The sequence below is a fragment of the Primulina eburnea genome, chromosome 4, assembly GCF_022965805.1.
Source record: "Primulina eburnea isolate SZY01 chromosome 4, ASM2296580v1, whole genome shotgun sequence".
NCBI lineage: Eukaryota > Viridiplantae > Streptophyta > Magnoliopsida > Lamiales > Gesneriaceae > Primulina > Primulina eburnea.
In genome coordinates this window covers 34,886,796-34,901,299 of record NC_133104.1, presented here as the reverse complement: position 1 = coordinate 34,901,299, position 14,504 = coordinate 34,886,796, and the positions used below count along the sequence as shown (strand labels likewise).

The 14,504-nt window shown below is 33.2% G+C and overlaps 1 protein-coding gene and 1 non-coding gene across 2 annotated transcripts; both read right to left on the bottom strand.

Annotated features, from left to right (window-relative positions):
- Positions 1 to 6,379: 6,379 nt before the first annotated feature.
- On the bottom strand, positions 6,380 to 6,530 carry LOC140831230 (U4 spliceosomal RNA). The gene has a single exon (XR_012117808.1). It is a non-coding gene; the product is annotated as a U4 spliceosomal RNA (small nuclear RNA).
- A 2,814-nt stretch (positions 6,531 to 9,344) lies between these two features.
- LOC140830995 (protein TOC75-3, chloroplastic-like) lies at positions 9,345 to 13,564 on the bottom strand. The gene is made up of 7 exons (XM_073194629.1): positions 12,296 to 13,564; positions 11,711 to 11,932; positions 11,516 to 11,623; positions 11,233 to 11,424; positions 10,781 to 11,029; positions 10,114 to 10,368; positions 9,345 to 9,720 (listed from the first exon to the last, which is right to left on the bottom strand). The coding sequence occupies exons 1-7, from the start codon at positions 13,466 to 13,468 to the stop codon at positions 9,481 to 9,483; spliced, it is 2,439 nt and encodes an 812-aa protein (XP_073050730.1). The 5' UTR covers positions 13,469 to 13,564; the 3' UTR covers positions 9,345 to 9,480.
- Between the last annotated feature and the right edge of the window lie 940 nt (positions 13,565 to 14,504).

The following is a 14,504-nucleotide window of genomic DNA, read 5'->3' as shown; positions in this document are numbered from 1 at the left end:
GAAGATTCGGAGCGCGAAGAACAATCACAAATATGAAGAACGACGGATCTGGAGACAGAGACGACACTTCGGATTTGTTATCTTTTCCTTCGTTTCTTTAGTTTATTGCGTAATGATGTCTAGAACTATGAATATGTCTTGTGTTCTCTTGGATTTCGTGATGAACTAAATTTCCATTCTAGAGGTTGACTGTAGCTTTGTCTATACGATGATTTGACCTGGATATTTTTATGATTGAATTATGTTTTGTGTAATTGTGTTCTCTTTATTTTATTTCACTATAATTTACTGGCCATAAATTGTGTGTTGTCGGATTAATTCTACAACTCGGGAGAGGGACTAGGATTATAGATCATTAGAGACACATCGTTGAATGTTTATATCGTTCGGAAGGCGTATAACTTTAGACGAGGCTTAGGTAAGAACATTATTTGCCTTTACCAATTAAACGTAGATTTTATTAGGAATAATTGAATCGAAATTTAATTGGTACAATTTATTCGTCACTTGGAAATGGTGAGTAAAATACGTAAGTGTTCTTGGCCATTAAATAATAGGAATTCAGGAAGTTAAATATAATCAGGAAGAATTATTGTAGAAACTTAGTGAAATCATTCCTCTAGATATTCTCTCTCATTGATATTTCTCCATTCGGTGATTAGTTTAATTACTTTCTTGAAATCAATTCATTTACATAAACAAACATTCTTTCTGAATTTTCTATATAAAGTCGAGACTATTATAATTACAAGCACTGATATACATTTTTATAGACACTCCTCGTGGGATCGATATCTGTACTTTAACCAGTACTAAGACTTGACACCGTACACTTGCGGTAGTGAGAACGCGCAACAGCCATCTCAATAAACTTTAGGATTTGAGCCGCCTTTGGTTTTTTTTTTCTCAATGATAAAACTCTTCTAAATTTCTAGTGCAATTTAGAAGAGTAACAAATATTCTAGTCGTGGACTCGATTGGATATTTTAGACTTTAAGAAAATTGTTCGTATGAAATACTACAAGAGCTATATCCGCTAATCCCGGAATATTTGGTGACAAGTGACTAAATAACTAAATGTATATTCATAAACGGCCTATGAATTTTTTAATTTGTTTAAACCATACGAGTTTCTAAAGGCATTATTTGAATATCAAATAAAATTTTTAAAACTTTAGCTGCGTTTTGGACATGGAAAAACCGATTTCTCAATATATGTGGCACTTGTTACTATATTGACAATATGTCGGTGCTCAATCTTTGCACATAAATAGAATAGTGCTTGTAATCCTCTTACTAGAACAATTTAATTGACATATTGTTACTACTTGCTTGTGGCTTTGACCACCTTGACACTGATAAGAAAATTCAAATTCCAACTCAAACCTCACAAGGAGATGGGAATTCATGATACAATTCTCTTACAAAATATCTTTATTTCCTATGGAAACTTCCACCATGGTTTATGGACAACTTCAGGTCGATACATAGTTATTTATGGTGTAAGGCGCACTAAAATATTAGGGTATCCTAGAGCTTGATGTGCAAGGCAAAGTACACGCTTTATCGAAGTAAAACGCGTGATTTATACTATAATATTACATAATTAATTATTTTCACAAAAATAGCAAACAATATAAATAAAAATTCATTAATAAATAATGTAATGTAAATCTTAACCAAGAAAAGAACTTTAATCATCTAAAATTCATTAGTAAGTCATCATCTCATAGTAGATTAAGGAAAAAACGTCAAATATCTAAATAATCAAATTATTCTTCATCCTATTCAACTATATCATCATCATCATCTTACAAAAAAATGGTGAATCATGAGTGTAAAAGAAATTAGAGTAAAAGTTTTCATAGATGACTTCTGAACTTTCTGATAAAAAAAGTCTTGCATAAATAAGTGACAAATAGAGTTTTTTAATCATTAAATAGTCATAGTTTTTTAAATTGAGCTTCAAAATTGGTTGGGCTCTAATTAATTTTTATTTACCTACAAAATATCAGTCCACTTTTTAAAAGCGCACGCTTCTGTGCCTCTCGAATGCCTCGTGCCTAGGAAAGTCACACGCTTTAAACGTGTTTGTTTCAAGTGTTGTGCCTAGGTAATAACCCAGACATAATGGGTGCACCTGGCTATGCCTGTCGCCTAAGCACAATCAAGCACATGTTTTTAATAAGTACGACGTCGACAATTTTAGTGAATCGTGATAAATATTGTACATATAAAGTATTTTAATTATTTTTATACGGTGATCACATATTTATTGGCATTTTGTGAAATTCTTGTGATCTTTTACTTTGTTTGTGTAATACAAGTTCAGTTTTCGTTAGTTACAAAATAATGATTTACATCTAAGATAAAAACACATCACGAATATCAAATTTGTGCCTAGTATAGTAGTACTATCCATATATGCTCTATCCTTCTATCATGTTTCCTTATTCTATTTATATATCAGCAGCCGCATGAGATACTTGGTATCACTTATATTGATAATCGCTCCACTGTTTTGTATGGCTTCTTAAGTGTTTTACCAATTGAAATACAGTGTTTTGAACATTGTATAACTTGATACGATTGAGTTGCAATGTTACTATCGAATATAGTTTTATATATAGCTTCGATGCTCCATCTTATAATTGTATTATAGTCAAGGAAAGATAATTCTTGAGAGGTGTAAGTCAAAGTTATTGTTGTAAAGGATTTGCCCACAATTCGGTATCATTGCTGATGTTATCCGGGTAAATCGGGTGAGCTGAGTCGGTGCAATCCACCGGATGATGATATAAGTGTTATTTTAAAGAAAATGAGCAAGGCAGAAGATATCTGTGATGAAGATATTTTCATGAATAGTATGGCTGCCATCGTGACTTGCGAACAAGAAAATGAACTCGTGAATGAGCGCCGGAAGAGTGTCCGTCGTAGCCACTCGATGCTTAAGTCAGCAGGTGAAGAAGAAAAGTGAAATGACTTGTATATGTGTGAATATACGTGAGTGCTTGAAAGTTGAAAATTCCAGAATCTGTAAATGAGAAGTATACCTGCTATTTATAGGAGGAAATCTCATGATTACCTTGTTTTCAGTATCTACCTGCTAAGTATATTAAGATGGCTGCCCATATCCTGCTTTTGATGACTTTTCTGAAATATTTTACTTTATAATAAAATAAAATAAAGTGAGGATTATTTGTTCATTTGTAAACATATGAAATATTTTATTTTATAATATTATATTTACATTTTACTTGGTATGTTCATTTCAAATTATAAGCAATTCAATATAATTTAATATGAACATAATGTGAATCTTGATTTACCAAAAGAAATTTCAATACAATTTGCATATAAAACTTCAAAAATAAATGCAAACATAATATTAAATTTGCGTATCCATAAATAAATATCTATAATATTTGATATAACATGCAAAATTAATTTGTATTGAAAATTTCGCAACTTGAAACTTGAGAAGTTAATTCCCAAATTAAAATTTATTATTATTATTTTAATAATAATAATAATTAAATTAAATAATTGACAATAATTGAAGACAAAGTTTTCAATCTTATCTTTAATTGTGGGTCACAATCCACATAATACATGCACGTTATTGAATGCACGTCTTGTCTCCATAATTGCATGGTTTTTTTCATTTAGCATACGAATTCAGTTGCCGACAATCACAAATTGCAAATTTTGTTCTTCTTCTTTATTCTCTCGTTCAAAATAAAAATTTTCAAAAACTTTCGTAATGAAAATTTCTGTTCTCAAAATTTATTTTTGAAAAATCAAAAAGCTGAATATTATCATCTATAAGACTTCAAAGAAAAACTTCAAGGTGCAACCGAGAACATAATTCTCATATAAGTTTCTTAATATTATTACGTCTGATATTTAAATTTCAAGTTTCTTATGTAAAACTTAAAATTATTTTCCCAAAATTTCATGATATCCGATTTTCAGAAAATGAAAACAAATTTTCAAGGCAGATGTATCACGGCTCTGATACTAAATGTCAGAGTTTTTCTTAAAAATCATGTTTATGCACATATATAAATATGATAAATAATATGAGGAAACAAATCGAGTGTTACCTCAAACCATCAAAACTTTGTAAGTTTTCTGCTTCTCCTCCGATTGTTGTCTTCTAAGCACTCAACACTCTCTATAGATGGTGTATTTTTCTTTTATGAAGTGTGTGCTTAGGGATCTCAATCACCTCTGTTTATAACGTTTCTCATACCATCAACGAGAAAAGTCGGGAGCATGAATGCCAAAAGAAGAGGCGCATGCCGTCTCAATTGTCAAAAATTTGAGGCTGCATGTACTATTTATAAAAAATGGTAGGCTTCTTGGCCGCCAATTCCTACTGTTGGAATTTTGATGCTTAATGAATGAAAATTAAGCAAATAAATCAATGTGTTTGATTTGGAAAAATTCAGAACGAAGAACGAAGCTTAATGAACGAATATTAAGTTCGGTGGTTCTGAATAAAACTCGAAAAAAGTTCATCAAATGTTGAAAGAAACTCAAACGAGTAGTCGGAACATGCAAGTGACGAAAACCTAAGAGAAGGAAAAAGAAAAAAAAATTAGAGTGAACAATAGCCGGCGCGCACCTGCGCGCGGGGCCGTGTGGTTCTGCCGAGAGCTCTCGACAGGGGAGCGCCTGCGCCCGGGCGCCTCCTTTGTGCTGTTTCGCGTCCCTTCGGGTTTTTCTGACATTTTTTCATTTACTTGGCATTGTTTGATGATTGTGGTCAGTTACAATGGCCAAGGGACAGCATTATGAATGAAAGATCATGTCTTTTTACATGAAAAACATTAAATGTTGATTTTTGAAAATCAAAAGACATTACACATAACATATCATTGGCATATTGTTCTTTTTCCTTCTTCAACAAGAGAGAGTTTCTTCATTTCTATGTGATAGAACTTGAATATTTGAGTGCTCATTATTCAAGAGTTGTAGTTGAATCCTGAGAGAAGATTGCCACAAACCTTTAGCACATTGTGAGGGGCAAATTCTTATTAAGGAGAAAGTGTTCAACACTTGCCTCTACAAGCCATTATTTTTGTTTTCTTCTTGCTTCTCCTTTCATATTTGAATACTACAAACAACACCTAAACGTTACTTCTTTTAATATATGTATAGAGTTCCTAGTGCAATTATTTTAAGGGGTGTGTGAAAAGCAAAGTAAACCAAATCTCTGGATATCATTTTTATTATCTAAACCAGGGGAGGACAAACTTCAAAGGGATGCTGATGATAATTTTTAGTTATTTATCTGGTGATGACAGGAAATCAGGGAAGAGTTCGTTGGATTCTTGTTAAACATCACAGATACAGAGGCAACTGAAGATAACAACGATGAAAGGTTTTTAAAAGGCAGTTTGCCTAATGGAACTAAGAAGCCTGCATTTGCCGATCAAAAAGGGCTCGAATAAATCGAAGAAACCTTGGCCCCTAGCCTCAAATATATGGGTCTTAATTTAGTGGCATGGGTCTAGTTTAACCCGTCCTATCCCTAGGGCTAGCCATAAATTCAATTTGTGGGTCGTCATATTTATTTTGGTTTAAAAAAAAGTTATATCAAAATTTGTCTCTAATATATCTATAATAATATCCAAGGTTCTAAAAATGCGACGAAACATCACGATCAATCTTCAAGTTTTATAAATTTGATTGAGTTTAGTACGAAATTAAATGTAAAAGAAAGTTTTTAGTTTTTATAATTTTATATAATTATATCAAGTCAATCAATAATTAATCTATTTTTAAATAAAAATAGATTTAATAACATAGAAACAAACAAATTTTAGAATAAAAGCATAAATTTTTATGTTATCAAAGCCATAAGTTTAAATTCAAAAAGTGTGTAGAGTAAAACTTTTGCAGATCGTTATTGGGTCAAATGTTATCTCGTGGTCGAAAAAAAAAAAAAAGAAAGGTTTGAGAACAATTTAATTTCAACATCTTTAGAGTATTTTATTTTTTAAAAATTTATTTTTATTAAATATTTATTATTTAAAATAAAAGTTTAAATTTATTAGAAAAATAATTTAAAATTTTATCTAAAATTTGCGGTTTTTCAAGCTTTTTATACGCATAATATGATCAAACAAAATATTGACCTTTTTTCCACTTTTTTAGCTATATGCTTATAAGCAATAACTGGGCGATAATTTTTCCCATGTCTTGGGCGGATATATTACAGTCTCAAATTCCAATTCCACTTATCAACCTTTAGTTTTGTTTTTTTTTAAAAAATATATCGTCAATCGAAAGAAAGCGGTTGAAGACACAAAAAGCTTACCAGCTAGTTTACATTAGAAAATTCAGAATAAATGTTGACTAAGAGTTGTAGGGCTTTACCCGTAAGGGAGCCCTTCCAGAAATTCTCTAAGGCCAGGGACGAGCCCAGGCCTAAGAGGGGGTTTGGAAATAGTTTTCAACCAGCAATAGACGCGCCTCGGTTAGAACCTCACTAGCTGCGTCATTGCCCCAAGCGCAAAGATACTTTCTATCACTTAAGCTTTTGGTTTTTATAGCCCACTCAATAGCTCCTCATTTCTGGTCCTCTCGATGTGGGATTCAAACATCAGAAATCGGATATGAAAGCTGTGAAGCCGAAGAAACCATCGAAGCTCACAAATCACTAGGGAACTGTGTCTTGTGCTGTACTGCTTCAACATTTTCCTAAGTGCAAGAATTTAGACCAAGAAAACAAAACTCATTTGTTCTATCGACCATTATTTTCTAGGAAATAAAAAAACCGACGTCCGCTACGGTCTGTGACCGAAATCAGGTCTACAATTTTAGTGAATCATGAAAAAGATCTACACACCAATTCTTGAGTGCTCTTTTAACAAATCGAATCGACCTAATTTTTCGTCACGTCCGATGTTGTTTCTTATGAAATTGGTGCTCTGCTATTTGATTCAGTATGTGGAATGACAAGTTCAGTTTCCATTAGTTGCAAAAGAATCTAAGATTCAACACTACATCAAATTACTGCACAAATTTCATTCACGAGATTGAAGCTACCTTGGCACGGATGAAGAAAAAATTGGATCATTGATTAAAAAAAGAAGGTTGTATGTGCACTACATTCATACAATATATAAATGAAAGATACACGCGTTGTATGTGTAATATAATAAATATATATTAATAATCGAACGAAGACATGTAGTTAACAAAAATTTTACGTTGAATTTTTCGATTTAATTATTAATTATGATCTTTTATAATATTAAATATGATATGAGATTTAATAAGTTGATTTTTTTACAGGTATAAAATATAAGAATTTAAATATACATTAGAATTAAATTGTGTGAAAGAGCAATTTTAACATTAAGAAAAAAAGACTTCACCAAAGTTAGATACTATTCCACCCTCTTGCTTGATTGTATACTCTTGCTTTATTATATATATTTATAATATTTTTAGATCAAGGATTATTTTGGAGTATAATTTTTTTTTATACGTAAGTTGTTTTACTTAGTCGATAAAATAAAATAAAAATTAAACAAAAATTTGTTTTAAATTATTTTTCTTAATTTATTTTTCCATGTATAACTTTTAATAAATAAATCATTGGATTTACCTTCTCACTTGCTACAATTTATCCATTCCTTTGGTAACTCATAAATTAGTTTTGATTAGTTCATAATAAGTCTACATCCAATTGTATAACTAATCAATAGTCAAACTTTACCATAAAATATTTAATCACTAACAATAAATTTAATGGGTCTCGTGAGACCGTCTCACATATCTTAATTTGTGAGACGAATCAACCCTACCAATATTCACAATAAAAAGTAATATTCCGAACATAAAAAGTAATACTTTTTCATGGATGATTGAAATAAGATATCCGTCTCACAAATACGACCAGTGAAACTGTCTCACATAAGTTTTTGTCAATTTAATGATCACAAAAATAAATATATCATCATAAATATACACGAAACTAACAAATAAAATGATTTAAACAAACTCCACTTGAAACTTTTATATATAACATATATATATATATATATATATATATATATATATATATATATATATATATATATATAGGTAGATATAGAGACAAATTATTATTATTATTATTATTATTATTATTATTATTATTATTATTATTAAAGTTCAACGGATCAATGCATTACTAAATTATTAAATAATCAAATTAGATTAAATAAAACTAAAACAATTTGATTGGAAATTAAATAAATCAAAGCAAACAGATACATGCATACTTAAAATACAAATGTAGGAAAGAAAATTAAAATCAATCAATACACTATCTTACACATCAAATGAAATATGATTAAAAAAAACATCTAAGGAAACTATTATTAAAGTTCAAAGCACTCATTAAATAATTTCAATTCCAATGAATTTATGAACCTGTTAAGCTTTGTACAAAGACCATTATTAATGATAAAAGACAAAAAAACACAAGAACATAATTGTAAATTAATAATTCAAGTGTCATTTGCATTGTGATGTAGAATATAGATATCACTTTTATATAGATAAAAAAAACCAGGAAAACACAAAAACTCTTGTGAGACTGTCTCACAGATAAATTCTGTGAAACATATATTCTATATGAGATCATTCACGAAAAAATATTATTTTTTATATCAAATATATTATTTTTTATGCAAATATGGATATAGTTGATCTATCTCGCGAATAAAGATCCGTGAGATCGTCTTATGTAATACCTAGTCCACGAAGAATAATGGTAAAATCTGAATTTAAAGCATCAAAATAAATAAATACTTATAACCACATATTAAATAAAAAGACATTAAATTTGATGAAAATTATGAATATTTATTAAACTAAGCCATTAGAAATTTATTGCAACACAAACCTATTGACAAATTTATCTAAACAATCTTAGAAAATAAATGGAAAATACTACCAAGACCATCATTAATAACAAATGACAAAAAAAAAAAAAACAAAGACCTAATTATAAATTCATACTTGAGATGCCACTTTTATAGATATATGTATATAGAAACACACACACACACACAAAGATTAGTGTTTTTATCTATCATTTCAACAATGAAATATGAAAAATAATAATTATTATATTTTTAAATGGTCATTTCGTAATTTGGAATTATTATAGTGCGATGAAGAATGAGGAGACATAAAAGTAAGAGGATTTGAAGGAGACAGCTAGCAAGAAAATCCCTTGGTGTTTCTTGTAGGTGGATTCACTCGCACAAACGAATATTACGAAAAACAAGAGGTGCAAAACCGCAACACAATCTACTAAATGGATTAAGGGGAAAAAATCACCAAATTTTAGGCTTCCATTTAGGTAAAGAAAGAAAATGTAACAAGACATTGAAAAGCTAAGCCTCGGAGCAAAACTAAAAATATCCGCATACCTCAAAAGATAATTTATTGACTAAAACCCAGGATATGAACTCAAAATCTTTCTCCAAATCTGAAGAATATGGCACCAGTTCCAGAGTTAACATCAACAGCATACTCTGCTCGTACTAATCCAAGCTTTACTCCAGCACCATACGAGGATCCATGGCCCATTCTTCGGTAAACTGCAGTCGGGTTTCCCTTCAAGTCCTTTGAACTACCAAGATCGTTGCCATGTTCAGCAAAAACATAAGCATGTGTATTTCTCACAGGTATCCTTAGCTCAGCAGCTAACTGCAAACAGAATTATAACAAATCAACTGCTGAGACTTTGATGCCAATCATTTTGTTCAAGTAAATGCAGTATTATTGGCAGGGATGACACTTATTTTTTCTACATAGTTGTGAGTACCAAAAGAAAAATTGCATCTACCTCGCCTATATCCCCCATCCAAAAATCTTTATTTAAGAAGAAGTTCATATTTTGGTATATTCTGGGAGGAGATTATGCAAACATTTTATATCAGTTTCATAAAAACTGGCATATGGTGATAATTATTTTCACATGTAAAGGTCGTGTAATTTCATTTGACCTCTTGTAGGTATATGCAATATCCCTAAATAAAAAAAATTCTCAACATGCAACTGAAAAGAACGTGTAACCTAATTCTTGTTACTTTGACATACTTCAAGTATATTTCTTGCAGCACCAAGCTCTCCCATGTTATAACCTCTGACTGAATAAGGTCCCCCCAAAGTGAACGCATCATAGCTGGGAAGATCACCTACACAACCACCATAATGGCCATGAAGGACTAAAACAGGAGGTGGTGGCTTCCCAGCACCTTCCTCAACTTGCTTCAACTGGAGAAATTGAGTTACTGTTAACTGATGGCGATTGAAAAATGGGAACTTGCTACCGATGCCGAGCCCTTGGTCAAGCTGCAAAATAAATATGTGGTCACTCTTAATAAGATATGATATATGTTAGCTCCAAAACATATGGCATGCTTCTAAGAGGTGCAGAACATACAAGTCACATCTATCACAGGCATTTCACAATAAATTAACTCTTCACAAAGAAGGCCAGTGGGTATATGCTTTAATAAGTCTGAGCACAACCTAAACTTCTTGTGAGACCATGCAGAGAAATATAACTCGATCATAAAAGTAAAGTAATGCATTCAATCAGGGATCACTTTCAGAAACCAATTGACTTTTTTCTCCTTTATCCAGGTGAATGGGGGAGAACAAACTGTATTTTCCTACTAGCAGTTTCAAGACTGGGGCCAAGTTGATTTAAACACAAGACATAACAGTATATAAGGTGTCATGAAAAACATATGGCCCTCACCTGAAACACATTTCTCTCACCGACTATAGCACCATTTAGGAATTTGGTATTATCTCTAGTGATATTTGCCTGCAAAAATGCCACGCGATCAACTCCAGTGCCGCTGAGAGTTGTGGGAGGTCCGTCTGCGCTGACACCTCCACTTGGCAATACCCTTTGGCCATTTGCAGAAATATGACTGCTTTCATCACGTGTAGTTATCTCCTCCATCACGAGTCCATATATTAATTTGCTTTGACGCGTAAAGTTCTGGCCCGCAAAAAAAAAAACAGATTGAGCAACCAACACAATCATGCGTATAAGCTAAATTTGATTGTTCAATCCCTCAATTAGAACACTCGGCAAGTTAAAGGCGTATTAGTATAGAATCAAAAAATATATCAAAGCCATCAAGGAAGAAAGCTCCCATCAGTCAAATTAATACTAGTATATAACCAAGATTTGAAGTCTACCTCTGTAAAATTGGCTTTAACACCAGCCCTATCAACCCAAATAGGTGGAACTTCTTCTATTCCAGGTCCTCCAGTGAAAACCGGACTTAGTTTTCTACTGTTAAAGCAGCTAGTGCGGAAGGTGCGGTTTCTAGGATTGTACACACCGTCCACATAAGGATGCACGTACTCAAGCTTGAAAGCAAGATCATCCTGCACATAGCGGATAAAAATTGGTTATAGAGTAAGATACATGGAACAAAGGACATTTCATATTTCTGACGGTAAAGATCACAATAAGTACCTGGGGATTGAGGAAATTGCTGGTGGTCACTGAACCAAGAAGTGACCTGTTCAACCCTTGAATATTTCGATGCTCGAAAGAAACAGTTCCACCTGGCTGGACTGAAGCCTGAGTAGCATGCACAAATGGAAAACACTTGACAACCAAGTTCAAGAGCAAACCTAAAACATGAAGTTTCATTGTTCATCAAATTACCAAAGTAGGGCGGCCCCCACGACCCGGGACAATACTCCATTCTGTACTAACTTCAGCAGACTTCTGCTCCAGTTCTTTCAACTTGATTTCAACGATAATACCACCCTCATTTTTTTCGTCTGGGCGTGGATTTACCTCAATGTTGGAGAAGAGAGCTAACGAATTTATATTTCTCAAAGCTTGTTTCCCAGCCTCAATGTTAAAAACTTGTCCTTGGCGAAGCTGAAAACCAATTAAAACAAATATTTAAACCTGCAACAAAAAAACCGAATCACATAGACAATCACCAGATAAAGAAAATTCACTCTGAAAACTTCACGAAAATAATAACCTACCATATCATCAAAGATAAGTAACATGTTGCACGAGTATCATAATTAAAATCACGAGTCATTTTGGACAAAAGAAGCTAAATTTCCTAGCCTAATCAAAACTTTTTAGAATAAGACCTTTCACATTTTATCACAAAACCAATTCACCACACAAGGATATCTCCATCAAGAGATGTATAAAAATCTCATAAACTAAAGCACAAATATATTCAAGAACTTTAAAGCAATGGAAATGACTGACTACCACCCTCACCTGATTGGGTAACTCCCTTTTTATCACAGGAAACTGTGTGTTGCCCTCGCAAACATTCCCGAGCTTATCCTGGAACTGAATCACTAGCTGTGTAATGTCACCTTCTACCACCTCACACACGACCTCTTTGGTATTCAAATTACCAAAGTTCACAACTTGTGCACAAGCGTACCCATTCTCATGATACCACTGCTGTACTCTATCCCTAATCCTCTGCAACAACCTCGCACTCACCTTCCCCTGCTCTCTCAACATCTGCAAAATCTCCCTTTGCACAGACGGTGGTAGCATACATGGTCTTGAATTCTCAATCCTCCTCCGGTAATCCTTCTCTTGACTCCTCATGTAATCCAACTTCTCCTTCTCGGTCATATCAGCATCCATTTCAATCGGTTTTGACTGAGCCATCAAACCCACGTTGATGCACCTGAACCTATCAGCAGACTGCCACGTTGATTCGAGGAATGGGATGGTTACATTGATGGTGCCGTCCGGGTTTGTTTTCGTCTCCAAATCAACTTTCTCAAACATCCCACACGTGGCTAGAGTTTCAAGCTCTTTCTGGAGCTGCGCCTTGGTGTAAACACCGCCTGGGCGAAGTGATACCATCTCAAAGAATGAGTCATCGGTGCCGACGGTGGAGCCACGGCGGCGATCAAAGAACAAGATATCAGAGACTTTGTATTTCTTGAATCCGCTCAACTTATTCAGTAGGACCACAATGTTGGCAGGCAATCCATGGGAATCCCATTCCTGTTGAGGATCATCGTCTTTCGCCAAGGCTAAGAAAATGCGAGACCAGAAATTACGACCTTGACCTCCGTCTCCACCACCACCACCTCCTCCTCCTCCACCCCAAAAATTGAAGTTAGAGCCGCCGCCTCCACCGACTAGCGGGACAGCGAAATGGAAAAGGAAGCCAGAGACAGCGGAGAGGGCGATGAATTTGTGGGAAATTACAGAATCGGCCGCAGGAGGGACAGATTTCGAGGGTTTAGGGGTTTTGGAGGAAGAAGCGTCGAGAGACGGGAGGTTCGACTGGATAGTTGAATGGGAGGCAGAAAATCGACATTGAGTTGGGGGGATGATGGATGAGGAATTCCGTCGCCGACGGCTGGCGGTGGAGGAACTTAGTGGCGGAAGTAGAGAAGCGGCGACGGCGGAGGACGCCATTGGCAGCGGGGATAAGGGGGAGCTGAAAGCGGAAAAGGCAGAGATTCTTTGCGAGGGGTTTATTATATTTTGACATAGATTTTCTGTGAGAGTATAACTTCGACCAATTTTCACTTAAAATGTATATTTTTTGTTAACTGGGTTGATATTTAACTTGAGTTGTACTCAATTTATCCATAATTTGATATATATTTTACACATAAAATATCATATAAATAACATAAAATGAAATCTAAATATCAAGACTTATAATATCATTTAATTATTATTTTTTTAAAATACTTGAAAAAATTGATTTTGTTATAGATAAAGTATTGTAGATATTATTTGTAACGTCCAAAAATCAATCCACGTAAACCACATGCATGTAAATTATTTAAACTGCTTATTGCTTCAATTAATTGATTTTAAATGCTTTATAATTTGTTGTTACATACAATATTGAGTGGAATAATAGTATGATATTGCAAATCATTATAATTCACAAATTGTTCTTATTCAATATTATTATGTTTATATAATATGAACAAATTAAGTAAAAATATGAATGTAAAGTTATTTTAATGAAAAGTTTTGGCTTTAAAAAATGCTCATAAATATGAATAATTAAAGTGAATAATAATTATAAGGTGATATGAGAAGACATCAATATGAGGAAATCAGAAAAGTTTCAAATTATTCAATGGCCGGAAGTAACACTCGATTCGCTTCCGCATATTATTCATGTTTTTGCGTATATATAAACATGATAAATAATATGCGGAAGTGAATCGAGTGTTACCTCCGGCCATTGAATAGTTTGAAACTTTTCTGATTTCCTCCGATTGATGTCTTCTAAGCACTCAACACTCTCTGTAGATGATGTATTACGTTCTTATGAAATGTATGCTTAGGGACCTCAATCACCGCTATTTATAGGCGTCTCATAACATCAATGAGTTATTGCGGGAGCTTGATTGTTAAAACAAGAGACGCATGAGTGTCTCAATTTTCTAAAGTTGAAGCGGTGTGATGGATCATGTGAGCTTCAATAGCT